General features: G+C 38.4%; 1 protein-coding gene across 2 annotated transcripts in view; it reads right to left on the reverse strand.

The window, feature by feature from the left end:
* pde4ba (phosphodiesterase 4B, cAMP-specific a) overlaps positions 1-16,714 on the reverse strand; it is a 177,191-nt gene that overhangs the window by 136,647 nt on the left and 23,830 nt on the right. For both annotated transcript variants that reach the window (XM_017479945.3, XM_017479946.3), the window contains exon 2: positions 8,147-8,227. In XM_017479945.3, coding sequence (XP_017335434.1) covers positions 8,147-8,188 — 42 coding nt within the window. In that variant the 5' untranslated portion in view covers positions 8,189-8,227. The remainder of the gene's footprint in view (positions 1-8,146; positions 8,228-16,714) is intronic.

Genomic DNA, 16,714 nt, shown 5'->3' on the forward strand with positions numbered 1-16,714 from the left:
TGACTCATGCGCATGAGCTCAGCTCAAAAGAGCTTCAATAGTTCACAGTTTGTACAGTTCACTCCAAGTATAACCCACATGAGTAAACTGAGTGATGACACAGTTAATAAGTGACTGTATTCGAGCATGTGTGTGGTGCTCAGAATATTCAATATTCTGACACCAAATATAAGTATAATATATAACACCATATGGTAGGATTATTACCAGATTTGTACCATTCTATAAACCGCTGCTGTAATCATAAAGACTGGCCTAGGTTTATCCCAGGACTCTTAAGGTACGTTCACACATACAGCGATTGCATCGCTGCAAGTCGCCAGTCATTGTACTATGAAGTAGCCAGTAGGCGTTCCTACTACCGGTTGCCTTGGTAACATCGGTGGCACCACCAGCATTCCGCTTTTCACAACAAATCAGTTTTCTTGCCACTGAAATGAAACATTCTGGAGGGATAACATCTGTATATAAAATTCACCCGTGTACAGTATATACATCATATCATATGAGATGAAGCAGAAGCAGTGTGTGCTCTTTGCCTTTGCAGCCATCTGTCTGCAGAGAAAGTACAAGTGCCAATAAGCTAAGCTTAGCTTATGGCCATCTCGGCCACGGCCTCCATGTTTCCTCTGTGAAGCGTCCAGCTTGGCACTGCTCGTTTCCACAGCCTCAGATCCTTGCTCCTTCTGCTAGCGAGCACGGGAGGCTACAGATCACGTACTGTCTACACTCCCATTTGTAGTCGGTGCAACAAGTCACTTCACATTTGCGTAAAGTTAAACTTTTCTCAACTTTCAAAAGTCGCTGAACACAACATCTAGTCGCAATGGTCGGCGTCGCTCATATTGCAGGAAGTCACCAGCTCTCATTGAAAATGAATGGTCTCTGGTCTCTGGCCCCCCCCCCATGAACCCCATCTTCCCAGTTCCCACTTCTCCATTAATAACTTGATTTAATGAATAATTTAAAACATCATAAAATTCAACAACATGAAAATAAGTCTTACAATACAGCAGCAGTCTGTGGTAAACCCAGTGAACATTAAGAAACATAACAGTACAATTTTCATATAATCCTTACTGACTGTCGCAGGACAGCAAAGCAAACAAACAGCATTTTAAATCACTGTACAATTATAATGACTATTATATTATTTCTAAAGTATTCGATTGCCTATGTTGTAAATTTTAAGCCTTTTTTTCCCTCTTTCGGCCAAAAGGTTTTGCAGATTTCCGGCCAAACTTTTTCCGTGACATAATAAATAAATAATAAATATAGTTAACTGATGATATAGTTAATGACAGTTAAGTTGGACATATATTAATGCTTTTTATTTCATATTAATGTGAACTATTAACTATTTACCATGCAACTGTCAATCATTCCATATTCATACTATATGTTGATTGGCTCCTGCGGTTTTGATTAGGGTAAAAAGAAGACTGCGCTTTTGGTATATTTTTTGCTTTTTTGCTTTGTTCTGTTGTTAAAGTGCGGAGCTCCTATGCAAAATGTGTAAATACTGCCAGTAGGGCTGGGTATTGCGACCAATTTGGCGATGCCATTCTTATTTATATGGTTTTGATTTGATTCGATTTCGATTCGATATCGATAAGTTATCAATATTTCATTTAAAATGTTAGTTTTGCAGACATGGAATCCATGTTTTAATATAAATGCTGGAAACTGAAACCCTCCTACTTAGCTATATTACTGAAATGCACATTTACTTTAACAACAGGGCAGACGCAGTTATGTTTAATTACTTTTTGCCTTTAAGTCTTTAATTTTCTATCTTACCCATGCCCCAACTGCAATACCTTCACACTATAGAAATAAAACTGAATTGGTTTGAACTGAAAAGAACTGGTAAAAAGAAAGGATAGACATATTTTCGTTTCTTTTGTTGGGATTTTTGGTATGTGTGAAATCTCAGTCAGTGATATTTTTATTATTTCGATTTTACTTATAAAGCTATTTTCTAGCAGGAATCATTCTGTTTATATACTTGAATAGTACACGATCAGCAAAATAATAAATCATGTCTCTGGTCTGTTGAATTCATGACAGTGAGATTAATGCTTGTATTTTTTATTGTTTTTTTTTTTTTTTAGGGAGTTGTTTAATTGTTGCTGGAGGTTGTTCATGCAATTCCACCACCTGCTACACTACACACACCAGCACAACTAAAGCAATGTTTAATAGGCAGATTAATTGATGTCTTCGGATGATAGATGATCTTTTCAGAACCGGAAACACAAGTATGTGGAAACAGAGATGAAACCAACATAAAGTCCATCATAAAGCTACTATACAGTGCTCCTGCCAGTGCAGCATGCAGTCAGTCACCTTGTAAATAAACATTTCAATAGGATTGGGCTCTCAATTGGTGCAACAGAAACGCATTCTCTATTGTCAGGAGATTGCAGGTTAGAATCCTGACGAATGAGCAGCCGTGTGTGGTCAGGTGCCACGGAAGCAATAATGGCCATGTTATCTTGGTGTGAGTGCAGGTATACACTCTCTCCCCCATGAATTACAGTGACACCGGTCAATCGTAGATGTTTGTGAGCTCACGTATGCAGAAGAGGGCGGATAGCTTTTCTTTAGTGTGTTATACATTGCCCTGTGACATAAACTGAGCAGCAGTTCAAAAAGATGTGGTTGGCTGGCTTCACATGTCTTGGAGGAAGCACATATTAGCCTTCACCCTTCTCGGCTGGTATCTGGCTGGTGGGTGGGAATTGGCAGGTGAGAAATTGGGAAAAAGTCTAAAAAGAATATAAAGATGCTAGTCAGCCTTGAATAATATCTTTCAAATGCGATGATAGATTTTTTTTTGTTTTTTTTTTGGGCAAGGACACAAAGGTCATGTGATGATGTCCTTGCTCATTTCCTTTAGTTTGTATTAATGCACTTCAGCTAACTAGAGGACCATATGTTGTTGCATGATGCTTGCTAGCCTAGTGAATTAGGTTTCTAGGAAACCAAATGATACAAGGGAGCTTTTACTTGTCCAGTGGGCTAACTAATGAATTTATGATTTGTCCACTCTTGACTACCTTCAGTGGCAACAAGAACACAACAAAATTCAATAATGAGCACCTTGTAAAGCCTTCATTCACAAAAACATTTAGCACATCAAATGAACAAATAACAATAGTATATCAAATATATATTCATGATTAGGGCTGGGTGGTGCAGCTAAAAAAATTTTCATATTGATGATTTCATATCATTCAGTATCGATAATTATTCATAAATATGAATCTTTTTTAAACAAAGACGAGTAGAAAAAAAAATTTGAATTTAACCACTGTATTTTTAATTTATCCAGTTTATTAAGGCAAACAACAAATCATTTTAGCTTTAACAGTCAAAAACATAATCGAATTGAAACAAATATCTTCTCTTCCATCTTATATGAAGATTAAATAAACAAGTGTTAAAGAAACTCTTGAACTTAATAAATGTTACAAAATGTGTGCGATATAAAAGTGTAAACGTAGAACAATCAACATCAGATTATAGCGCAGAATGGGACTCCTGGTGCTCCGGTTTGTGCTCAGCCTGTTAGCATAGTTAGCCTAGCCCCGTATAAAACTTCCACTTTACCACTTAGTTCCACATAACACTGTGCTGAAGTCTGCGTCTGACGAGTCGAGCTCCTGCTCTGAAGACACTCGCTGTCCTCCCCAGAGCCGACAATTTAACAGAGAACACAAAAAGTGGTAAAAGTTTCTTCCTCGCCCGCTGTTCAGAGTCGTACGTACTGTACATGTGTGGAGCACTGCGCATGCGCACTACAAGTCTCTCGCAGCTTCTTTCTCAGTACTCGGCCAGGACAGGTTTTTTTTTTGCAAAGCTTACACACAGCGGTGTTCTGATGCTGGTCAGACGAAAATAAACCGAAAAAACCACTGCCACACTGGTGAGCGGACATGCCCTTTTTTATTCACAATCTCTTCAGCAGGCACTGAACTCATTTTCGCTTGTGTTAGTGTTCTGGTTTCACGTGGTGATGGTGCGACCGAACCCCACAGATACGTAACCTGTTATTGGCTGTTTCCTTGTCACTCGTAGCACACTCCTTTATCAAGGTAAATGACAGGCTGTTTATGATCCAGGGACAGCACGCGCTTCAGGGTTATTCATGCAAGCACACTTGTGACTTGTCTGTTTACATTTTATCGAGCGTTATACCGGACATTTTTTCTTTCGTTACCGATAAAGGTGTACCGTCAATAAATACCGATACCTTTTTATCACCCAGCCCTATTCATGACTTTTTTCCCCCACACATTTAGTAACTGTTTGATCTGTGACAAACCTTGCAGGGAGGATTATCACAGTTAGATACGTCACAGTAATGTACTTTACAATACAGTAACGCCGTAATAAGCCTACACTAGTAGAAGCTTTGAAATCATGGTTGTGAACTCACACTGCATGAGGTTAGATTTTTCAAGGCATCGCCTTCTGTTCACAACATGAGGTACACCCGTTCTCATCAGGCTGTGTCACAATTACAGCGCTGTATCTCCAGATGAACCCCCAGAGTGGGAGCGGCAGGCAGAGAGAGAAATGTCTGAGTAATCCATTAGACATGACCAGGTCTCCCTCTGCCTGTGAGCACAGAGGTGACCTTTTAAAGGATGCCGGTCTCTGGAGAAGTCTGCAGTCAGCTCAGCTCAATGCCAGAAGACGCACTGACCTAAAACCCCAACCTTTTTTTAGTCATCAAACTAATGTCGCTCATGAAGCGCAGACTTTTCTCCTTGAAGCTAAAACCATATTAGTCACATCCAATCAATGCAACAACTTTGATCAGTTCGCAGCTTGACTCTTTTGGTGCTCATCAATAAGAAGCAAACACCAAACTGAGCTCAATATTCAATGGGGAAACTGAAGGTAGATCAAACCACAACATTCATGCATTCATTCATTCAATACATGAAGTAGTGGTGTTCCACACGGTTTAGACCACAGTGTGTTACACGCGCCTGAACGGTATGTATATGTTTACCAGTAAAAGGCTTTTGAGAGCACAAAAACGTACATGAATAATACATGAGCTTGTGTATCTGCTGCTCAATTGACATTAAAAGTACAATCACAGCACATTAGAGCACATTAAACTACTGCCGCGCTTGGTGTTTCACTGTTAGTGTTAGAGACACTCGCTCGTTTGTACAGGCCTAATGCATCATTTGTGCAGCGCACACACAAACCCAATCCACACCAAATCCACACACTTTGGCTTTGACCTCAGTACGGGTCACGCAGCTATTCAGGCTGCCTAAAAGGACTTTGTTAAATATCAATACGCGACATGTGCCTTCGGCCAAGAGAGGAGAGGAAGAGACAGGGACGAGAAAAGAAAGCAGCTCTGATAACAGAGCAGAGGCTGAAGCAGCTTCTCTACAAACAATCACACAAAATTACACAGCTAGATCTAAACATCGGGAAAAGGAAACTGTTCATCCCATGCATTTTTTTTTATTTATTTACTCACACCTACGCACACCTAGATACAGGACAAATCAGTATCTGGTGGATTCTGTTTTGAACGGTGGATGACAGACACTATCGTCTGCATTGAGAATGTGGTCACAGCTGTGCGGTGTGGAAAGGTGCTCCAAATGATGGAGGGCTTTAATAAAACAGGCACATAGCTGTTGGAATGTAGGACGTGATTTAAAGGAGTGAATCAGACAAGTAGGCAGTATAGATTATTCAATGAGGAACTGAAGAGTGTTGATGATCCAACCACAACATTCATTCTGTGGGAACGACTGGAAAACACCGACTGGGTGCAAGTTCTGTCAGTTGACTACTTTTACATTAAATGCTACACTTTCATGCTGGCGCAAGCGTAATTTAGTGGTATAATATCGCTAATTTGGTTGGGAACATGCCCATGCTGACTGAATTTTTACTACTAACTCCTCTCTACCAGTGTTTCAGTCTGATGATATTCTAAAGCGGGTTCACATTGTAGAAATCGCAACATCAACAATTACACATTTTGTATGTGCAAGTCCCTGTGTGAGTGAAAATGGAAATGAAAGCGTATTAGAACGAGCGCATTAAAAGTAAACCTTGAAGCCAGAACTTCTATACAATTCAAAGTACTTTATTGGCATGATTGTTTACATACAATATTGCCAAAGCGCCAATATAGATAAGAATCAGAGCTGTTATAGAAAACTAATCAGCATCTTTTGACTCGTTATCAATAGCGAGCAATCAAAAATTACCCGTAACATTAGTCACAGAAACCACCCTATTATATGGTCTAGAACCACAACAGGTTCTCAGTATTAAGAAGCACTTAATACTAAGAAAAGAAAACAACTGCTGCTACAGAATCAGGGCACCATGCAGCAGTGTTTTTTCTTGAGGTGCTAAAAGTGTGTATGAGCTCTTGAGCCAAAAACTGTAGGGAGGGATAGTGCGTTACTATGGCAACCTACCACTGACAGGTCCTAAACGGCAAATCTTTCAGTTAAGTGTAAGCAGAATAATCTTGGAGGATGGAAAATCATAATGTAAAGTGTACCGAGGGATCTTTTATCCTTACCTTTTATCCTGTCATGGGTGAGATTACGGAACAGAGAACAGGGTTAGGAAGTACAAGCCACTGCGACATCAGATAAAGGTCAAGTACATAATAGAAGGTTTTTGTTCATGTGGGGAAGCTCACTACCACGCATGCACACACACACTGATTTTACAATCTTTGGGCCATATTCTGAGCTGACAATTATTTTCTGATTCACATTATTAAAATTACTTGCGTGTACTTCATGTCACCAAGGTTGCCAGATCTTTCTTGAGTAGACGTGTCTGAGACAGTTTTCAATAGAGTCCAGACCACTGACTGCGTTTACATGTGTAATATTCCAAAATTAATAATTTGCCAATATTCTAATTAGCATTGCGTCATATATATACACGCCACAGTCCGATTCAGATCAAGACAATATTTCTGATAACCCAAATTTCTGATCCCACCCCTGGAATATGCCTGTTCCAATCGGAAATTGGTTGCATGTAAAACACCTTATTCAGAAAATCCACTGAAAGGAGATATACTCTCAGTCCGCAAGGAATTGTGGGTAGTAATGGAAGTATCTTGAATATCCGGAGCAGGAAAAGTAAAAGCGCATGTGTAGACCGTCATACTTACAACAACCGTGTACACAGGAATATTCCGATGCCCGTACACATATAAACATTGTATTCGGAATATGGCTGCAACCAGAATAGAGACCAAGCATTCATTTGCTGCACTGAAAGAGTTGTTCATAATTGTATCCATAAAATATTTTCTCCTCAAGATAAGCAGTATCTCCAATTAATCTTCTGTCTCCTCTGGTATCCTCCATACAAAAAATACTTTTTGTTGATGTTATACCAGTAATTAATCTATAGTCTCCTATTTATATAGGCCTATACATTGTTGTTTGCTGTATATACTGCTCATATGCATGCATGCATGTATAATATATATATATATATATAATATTATATAAGTTTGCACATATGTCTATTTTAATGAGGCATTTATACATCTTGTATATACTCTTTATATATCCCAGTATTGTTCTCCTTACTATCTCTTTTATCTCTTCTTTTTTTTTTTTTTTTTTATAAACAGTGACACCCTAATTTCTCCATCCGGGGATTAATAAAGTATTATCTTATCTTATCTATTGAACACTGGCCTGGAATGGTATTCCATAGTTTCCAATGTATTTACAGCCCAAAACATGAATTTCAGCATGATATATTGTTGTTACATCAATCTAGTCAGACAGCGGTGCAGGATTTAATACTACTCCCATTTATTATTATTATCATTATTATTATTATTATTATTTTTAAGTGTTACCAGATTTCTAACCGCATATTATTTCAGCACCAGCACTGACTCCAACACTGATACCTAACTGCAGACTTGGATTAGAAGCGTGATAAAGAGAGATAAAGGAAGTGTATGAGGATCATGTCACTCTTTCTCAGTATGGATCGTCTTTATCTGCCTTGTCTTCTCGGGACAACTTCTCCTAGTCACGACATTTCTTTCTTCCCCATATCTTTGGGATTACTTTGTTCTTTTGATAAAGCATGCGTTACTCACCTCACAAGGCGACACACTCAGCACACTCCTGCTCTTCCTCATCTTCTATGGAGGCTTCCTCGACCAGCTACACTGACACACCTGGGAAAAATCAACACAGCGTCAAGTTAACAAGCTGTCTAAGGCCGGGAGATCTTGCTGTCTGCTGTCAGGCAGCTTCGGCAGTCATTTCGCTCACAGCAGTTATAATCATCGGCATTTATCCAACCTGCACAGAGCCTCTGTATGGTGTAAAATTAACAGGAAATTGCATAACTGAGATTATAATAATAATAATAATGACACTTTGAATAGGCTTGATTTGTTTGGTAAGAGATGCTTAGATCAAGCTTGTGGTAATATCCATGGTGAGCTTCTCTCACAAATCAAGCTCTTTTACAGCATTTTTTATTTTATTTTTTATGTTCATTGGCTCACATCACCTCCTTTCATGGACAAACAAAGTATTTCGGTGCGTGTTATAAAACACTGTAGGAATAGGGCTGCATTTGTAAGTGGTCATACAACACACAGCTTATTGTACAACAACATCCTATTTTTGTGCCTCTGCCTGAGTGAAACTATCAATAAGAACAAAGCCTGTGGTGACTCGGACCCGCTACAAGCTGCGCTCATCCACTAAATTATAGATGCTGCTCAAAGAAGAGACCATCTGGCTACTTTACTATAATGTTGAAAGTTACCATAAGTAAACTTCTCAGAAAGTAAATTTCTTGCCAGATGAAGAAATACAAAATTCCTAACAATATATAATGGGAACGTTATATATTATAATTATATAATGGAACGTTAAATGAGAGTAAGAAATCAAGATGTGCTAAAGTAAACACTTTTGAGATCTAAAGGGAAAAGGCAGATTTATAAAATTACACTGAGCTGAATTGAGAAGAATCATGACAACTTTTCTTTGTTATAAGTAGAAGATAGCCAGCTAAAACCTTACATATTTGGGTCAGAAATAAAACACAATAGGGCCTGGTGTTACAGGAAAATAATCAACTATAAGGTCATGCGGTGCAGACCAAAACTGATTACTTTCCTATAACACACTGTGCTGAAGCGTTTTATTTCTCTTTTACCACAGCAAACTTGCTTTCATTTCATAATTTCAATATTAAGAAAGACATGCTATAAAAAATTTTAATCAATTTATATTTACATTTAATGTTCTGTTATGTTTCAGCAGCTACAAGCGGTCATCCTCACCAGCTTCTCTTATTTATTACATTATTTTTACGTCTTTTTTTTTTTATTTAATGTCAATCATTTTAAATAAAATCACAAATCAAAGCTCTTCAGGTTAGTGAAAAACGTAAAATAAAAATGTAAAAAACCTGTTATGAAGCACTGACAGATTTAGAGTATACCTGGACTTGTGTATGAGTCCTATAATCGAATTAGACCTCTAAGCCAGGGGTCCCCAACCCCTGGGCCGCAGACCGGTAATGGTCCGTGGGTCATTTGGCACCGGGCCGCACAGAAAGAATAAATAACTTACATTATTTCCGTTTTATTTATTATCCGAGTCTGAACGAGGTTTTATTTTGAAAAATGACAGGATTCTCTTCGTTACATCACGTCTATGACTCACACTTGACACGTCAAGACACTTGTCTCGGTCACGTGATACGTTACTGCTAAAAATAAACCCACAAGCTAGCAAAATGAGTAAAAAACAAAAGTCTCTGGAAAGTTTCTTTGCGAAGGGGAAAAGGCCCAGTGAGGAGACAGAAGAACAGCCTACGACTTCCAAGAAAAAGAAAGCTGCATTTAAAAGACAATACCAGGAGTCCTACTTGAAACATGGTTTTATCGGGACAGGTGATTTCCACGCACCAATCCCGCTCTGCATAATATGTGGCAACCAGCTCTCTAATGATGCATGTTGAAACATTACCATAGTGACCAGAGAGCGTTAGGGGGCTGAGAGGATGTTACTCATGTTATGTTGTTGGCGTGACGCTGTTTTTAAAATTGCGATTTCACATTGGATTCACGTTTATTATCGAATTTAAAAAATACCCCAGTTTTTATGCCGGTCGTATCATTTTGTTTTGTTGTATTTATCTGCCACACCTTAAAGGCCGGTCCGTGAAAATATTGTCTGATATTAAACCGGTCCGTGGCGCAAAAAAGGTCGGGGGCCGCTGCTCTAAGCAACAAAGCAAAATAAATAAATAAGTAAATAAAATACAGACAGAAGTCATTTAACACAGGTGTGATAAGACCCTCACTGATGCCTAGAATTCATATGTGTCACACCTTCCACAAAGAAAGCAAATTAGATCTGGGGAAAATTACCAATACCGTTTTAAATAACAGTACACTGTTTTAAGCAGTTTGAACCAGTATTACACTTTTCCGATATTGTATTTCACCCTTAGCAAATGTCTTCAAGAAATGATGGCTTTATAAACTCAAAGACTTCTAGTCAGAGTCTAACTACAAAGTGCTCGTGTTTGCAGAGGTACATCATTCATGCAAATTATCCCGTTGGCCATGTGTCACCAGAGCGATGCTTAAAACCATGCAGATACAGATTAAGAGCTTTCGTTAATATTTACACCTGTTTCTTATGAGTATGAGTATAAATAGTATCGAGTATTTGAGTATTGTCTGAGTATAAATGGTCTGTTGATGAGGGAGGTCAGAGGAGAATGGTCAAACTGGTTCAAGCGGGTCGGAAAGTTACCGTAACTCAAATAAGCACTCTTTACAACCGTGATGAACAGAAAAGCATCACAGAACACTCACGTCAAATCTTGAGGCACGTAAAGAGCCACTGATTGGATGTTTATTATTGTTTGTTTGCTTTTAGCACCATTCTATATAAACTTTAAAAGACTGCCGTGGATGAAAATCTGCAGTTTGTGGAATACTCAAACCAACCCATCTGGTACTACCACCATGATGTGAACATTAACTGAAGCTTTTGACCTGTATCTGCACAATTTTATACACCGAGTTGCTGCAACAACAACAACAAAAAAAAAGTACTTAAAAGGGTCTCCCATTTCCAGTTTCCACATGCCCAGGAATCTGCCAGAAATGGTGAAGGACATGTGTCCTGTAAAAGCCAGTACTTGCCTTGATCAATTTTAATCTACTGAGTCTAAGTGATAAACAGCCCCTGCTGGGACACAAGACTTGGCAGCACTCTATATAATTTAAGTTCAGTCATAAATCCTCAAAGGCAGAATTCCAAATGCCCATCTGAAAGCTAACAGATCTTCGGTGAGGTTCCTGAAAGCATCATAATGCTATGCGCAGACATTTCCAAAAACCTTTATTTACACAATGTAAAGCATGATTTAATTCCTCTGTATGCAGTTTGGTTCGGTCATCTTGCATGACATCAGATGCAATTAGATTTTATTCAATTTTATTTTGATTGAATTAGATTGCATATCTAAATGTACAGATTGGCACCCTGTCCAGGGTGTACCCCGCCTTGAGCCCGATGCTCCCTGGGATAGGCTACAAGTTCCCCGTGACCCTGAAAAGGATAAAAATGGTATAGAAGATGTACGGATGGATGGATCTAATGTTCAGTACATTCGATATAAAATGAATATAGGCATAGGTCTCTTTCATCCAGAGCACATTTATCAAAGGGAGGTGATCAGATCAGATAAACTCCACACAGACAGTAACCTGAGATCAGGATATACCCCTGGAGCTACCCCTACCCCTGCTTCTTATCATGCTCAATGAATTTCATTTAGGACCCAGGTCAGAACTATTGGATATGATGGAGCTGCTCTGTATTTGGCTCTACGCTGGGTCTTAATTAACAAAGCAGCTCGACATCATTAAAACTCCCACCATAACGTTTTACAGTTTAGTGATCTTATGCTGTTTAATGTTAGGTTCTAGTAGTGCTACTGCACAATTAGGTTGGTAGGGGTTTGTTTGTTTTTTCGCAAACTTGAGAAAGACGGGGGGGGGGGGGGGGGGGGGTTTACTCCATGTTTTTCTTATGCTTGATTTAAATTAGCAAACCATTAGCTGTCACTTTTAATCAAATATGCTAAATTTCTTCCAATTATAAAAAATATAGCTAAATGTGCACTAATGGAGGTTATGTAGAAATCTACCTTTCCATATCTTCCAAAAGTTTTTTTTTTTTTCTCTGAGCTCCTCTGAAGTCTCATTGCGTATAGAGTTTTGTTTTTTATTTTTTTAAACATTTGTTTTTAAATGGTAAAGCAGGTCAAACGAACTGAATTGACTATGCATGTGTGCATAAATTCCTCACTCTAGCTATACTTGCTTAAATCACTCAATCAACTGACAATGCAAATGTTACAATGCTGTTTTGAAACCATCTTTATTTATTATTGTGACTTTAGATCACATAATTCCAAAGGGATACTATTTCCAACCTCACATCAGTAGATTCACTTCAGCATAACTGTCTTTTAAACAGTTTGCTTTGTCTCCAAAATAATTCATTAGTGTTAAATAAGTTTCGCGATGGGTTGCAATTGAAATTTGATTAAATACTGTACTCAGCACTTAATCAGATGCCACTAAAGGAGATGTGGCATTAATATTTATGTGTGATTAAAAGTACTGTAGATTAGTCTGTAGAGAGAGCAGCCGAGGCATACTTATCAGAAACATTTCAAATCCAAGTGTAGATTTCTGATTAGAGTCAAACTACTGACTTGCGAGATAATTAGGTCATTAGATAAGGCTAATTACATATCTATGAGTTAGCAGCAAATTCTTCAATAATTTTATTGGGCGAAGTAGGCCACCAAAACTTGTTTTTAAGCACGTCATGTCCTGTAGTGACCAGTATTTTGGCAACCCACACAATCCGAACTGCTTCTATCCAATTACTGTTGTCCAATAAAACGTAATGAAAATGGTACAGTTTGTGCTATTGCACAGAGGTGTGTGTGTAACTCAGCTTGGCACTGAATTTGTCTACTATATATAATGAACATTCCTTTGGGCTGTTTACTGCCATTATGAAGCCATGCTAATACATTTACAGTTTCATTCTGTGGCGATGCCAATAACTGTAGCAGCATAATGGATCCTCAGTGTTTAATCTGAAAGGGCCTAATCACTTGAATTACACAAAAGTGACTTCGCAGCCACTAAGCTGCTTTCCCTAGTGAGGCAATTCAGATTTCCTTTAATAAGCCTTTTCCATGGCAGGGGAAGTTCTCCTCCACTAGATCAATAATCCCACAGTAACAGAGCCATGGGTTATGTTGAGTCTAGGAAGAAATGTGATTCAAGTCTGACATTTCTGTGAGTTCTGTACGATATAGGATCTTTACTATCCGAATGTGGATTTGAAGGGGAGGTGTAGGGGGATTTTACTGGTTGTATCCTCTAACACTTTATAGCCCATCCCTCTGTAACATCTTCCACATGTTTATCCTTCGAATGATAGCCATATTCCAAGACAATTCCATATGCTGTAAACCAAGTTTACTCAGGGAGTGCTGTTTACATAAAAAGCGTCAAATAAAATAAATTAATTATTAATAAATACGTTAACTATTTTTTTTTTATTCATCTTCTAACGATCAGATTTGAGAATTCATCAGTGCTGTTGCATAATAAAGAAAATACAGCTCATGAGTGGTAAGCAAGAGATTTTATTTAAAAACTGTGGGCTCTTTTGAAGTGTTTTTATGAAGCCAGAGCCTCACCAATATTATCTTTCAACCGCTGTGGTCATTTGGTGGCTATTCTCCTGCAGCAAAACCATCAGATTAAGTAGAGGCCCATATAATAATAATACAGATTGAACACGCATAATTGTCTATTTCATTGCAGGCAATGCAAGTTACAAACAAGCAAAAAGCTCCATTAAAGAGCACTAAATCTTCACCAATGAAGATCGGAGGAGGACTTAATGCACTTGCTTAATATGATCCATTATCCTCCACATGATAGGGTTTTCGATTACAGAAACATAATTGTCTGAGAAACATAATTACTTTAGAAGCTGTTTACGATCGCCCAGTGAACTACCCATTACCTTGACAATGTGAGACATATAGATAGATATTCGTTATTGATTTCTAGGAGGAAATCTGAAAGTGAAATATCTGATACAGAACATCTAAATCGAATCAGCCCAATTTTTCAACACCAACCTGACAACTGTAACTACACTTCCAACATATCCTTGGCTCTCTGATTGGATTTTTTTGACCGATAGCCAATTTAAACGGAGGGAGGGTACAACTGTTGTCTCTTTCTGGAAAGTGAGCTGTCTTAACCTTTTAAACCCCACAGGAGTCGTTGGCAGGTACAGATGTGCTTTCCTCATGCTCAGAATTGTATAGTATTATATGCAACTGCAAAATACATGCCTTTTTTCAGGGTTTTTTTTCCTCCTCATCTTTTTGCTAGCAATAGTTCTCCCTTTAAAGCAAAAAAAACTATTGTACAAAGAGCAAAATAATGGGAAAAATCTCCTTATGTTTATTTAAATGAATCAATAAAATCCTTATACTTATTTCAATGCATCAATATAAAATTGTCACATTTTTCATTGTAGTCCCATGAACATGTAGTTAGGCTGAATTCCAAATACTTCCTATTCACTGCATATGCATGACTTTACTCAGTCTATTTAGTAAGGCTGGAGTCAAGACCACCATTGTCAAGTCCAAGACAAATTCAAGTAATCAAATTTTTTAAGTAATCAAGGTGTTGTGGTAGCTCAGTTGTTAGACTACTGATCAGAAGGTTGTGAGTAAGGCTCTTAACCCTCAACTGTATAAATGAAATAAATGTAAGTTTTTCTGGATAAGAATATCTGCCAAATGCCATAAACGTAAATATAAAGGCAAGCTCAAGTCCACATGAAAGTGAGCTCAGGTCAAGATTGAAACCAAAATCCATCAAGATATTTTTGAGGCCAAGTCAGCTAGTTGCATTGCACCAATTATTAGGTTATGTACTCCAGAAAAGGAATGACTTCTTGTCCAACTTTGTTTATGCAAAATGAAGACAACAGACATTATACTGTATTTACAAATTATCAGTCAAGACCAAGACCATATTAAGTGAGCTCAAGCCCAAGATCAAGACAAGCACAAATGTCAGTAAATCCAAGACATGTCCAAGTGAATGCAGAAAACGTCTCAAGTCTCATGAGCAGACCTGAGTCCTACAGCCCTACTATTTAAGATTAAAAAGTATTCTCCAATAAAAGCTACTCTTGGGCAGCTGTGGCTGCGACTGCAAAGCGGGTTGTCTGCTAATCATAGGGTTGGCGGTTCGATTCAGGTCCCACATGACTCCACGTGCCAAAGTGTCCTAGGGCAAGACACTGAACCTCCAAGTTGCTCCTGATGGCAAGTTAGCGCTTTGCATGGCAGCTCTGCTACCGTTGGTGTGTGTGAATGGGTGAATGAGAACCAGTGTAAAGCACTTCGTAGAACCGCTAAGGTTAAAAAAGTGCTATATAAGTGCAGACCATTTACCATCTTACAAGTACAAGTTATTTAAATTTTAGGCAATGTCACAGCCCACCAAATCTCAGCTTGTCTTGGGACTGCGATGGTCATGTCGTTTAAACCTGAAGCTGCACTACAGATGTTCCTCCTCTTTCCAGTACCAATTCCTCTTCACTTACGTACATTCTCACTGCTTGTCTACAGAGTGAGATTCAGTCCAGTGCTTAAGTGATTTGAGTGATGCAAAGATTTCCAACTTGTAAGCTGTTCCATGATCGCAGCCCTTCACAATATGTTTATCACAAAAACTCACGGAAAATATGATTAATGGTGCAGTCCTGTTATACTTTTACATATTAGTTTCACAATAACTCATAGCAGGTATTAAATAATATTCTGCAAGATGGATAACTTAGTCATAAGCCAGTGTTTTTAAAGTATAAACCACAATATCCAACATCAGAGATGCGAAATTCCATCTCTTGAATACTGCCTAGTTTCATCCAAGCAGAACAATTTTGCTCAATGATCCTCTAAAGCCTTGACCAAAGATGGAATTGCTACATCAGCCACATGCTGAGCAGGAGATGATGACCCCTGAGAGAACTGGAATTGTTGGAGCCTGCTGGCGGCTTGAACGGTGTCTTAGTAACAGTCAATGGAAACTGCACATCAATCATTGAGCATATTTATGTAGCACTCACCAGTAGTGTTCGGCTCTTCCTACAACTATCCTGATCTTGACTTGGATCAAACAGTGGAAACTCAGTTCTGTAGCCCTTCAGTGTCACCAGCTTTATAAGCAGGAAGCTTGGATCAGATCTGGCTTTGTGGGTTGTTATGACATAAGGTAGAAGCCTCCGCCAAATGAATGCGAGTAATGTAATGCAGAATGACTTCAATTCTCACTGAAGGATTTTGAGAGCGCAAGCAACATTGAACAAAGGAACACAAAAGTGACAAGAAAAAGGAAGTGCCACATTTTCCCTGACAAAATGTCTTCAGTCAGAAACAGTCATTGGGAGCAGACTTACATTCCTCACTCTTATAACTGCAGACCTTTCCTATTATTTTCACTGTAGTTACTGAATGATTCATAGAAGCTATTAAATAATCATATTTAGAATAATCC

Source organism: Ictalurus punctatus, chromosome 11 (assembly GCF_001660625.3).
Source record: "Ictalurus punctatus breed USDA103 chromosome 11, Coco_2.0, whole genome shotgun sequence".
In the NCBI taxonomy this organism is placed as follows: Eukaryota; Metazoa; Chordata; class Actinopteri; order Siluriformes; family Ictaluridae; genus Ictalurus; species Ictalurus punctatus.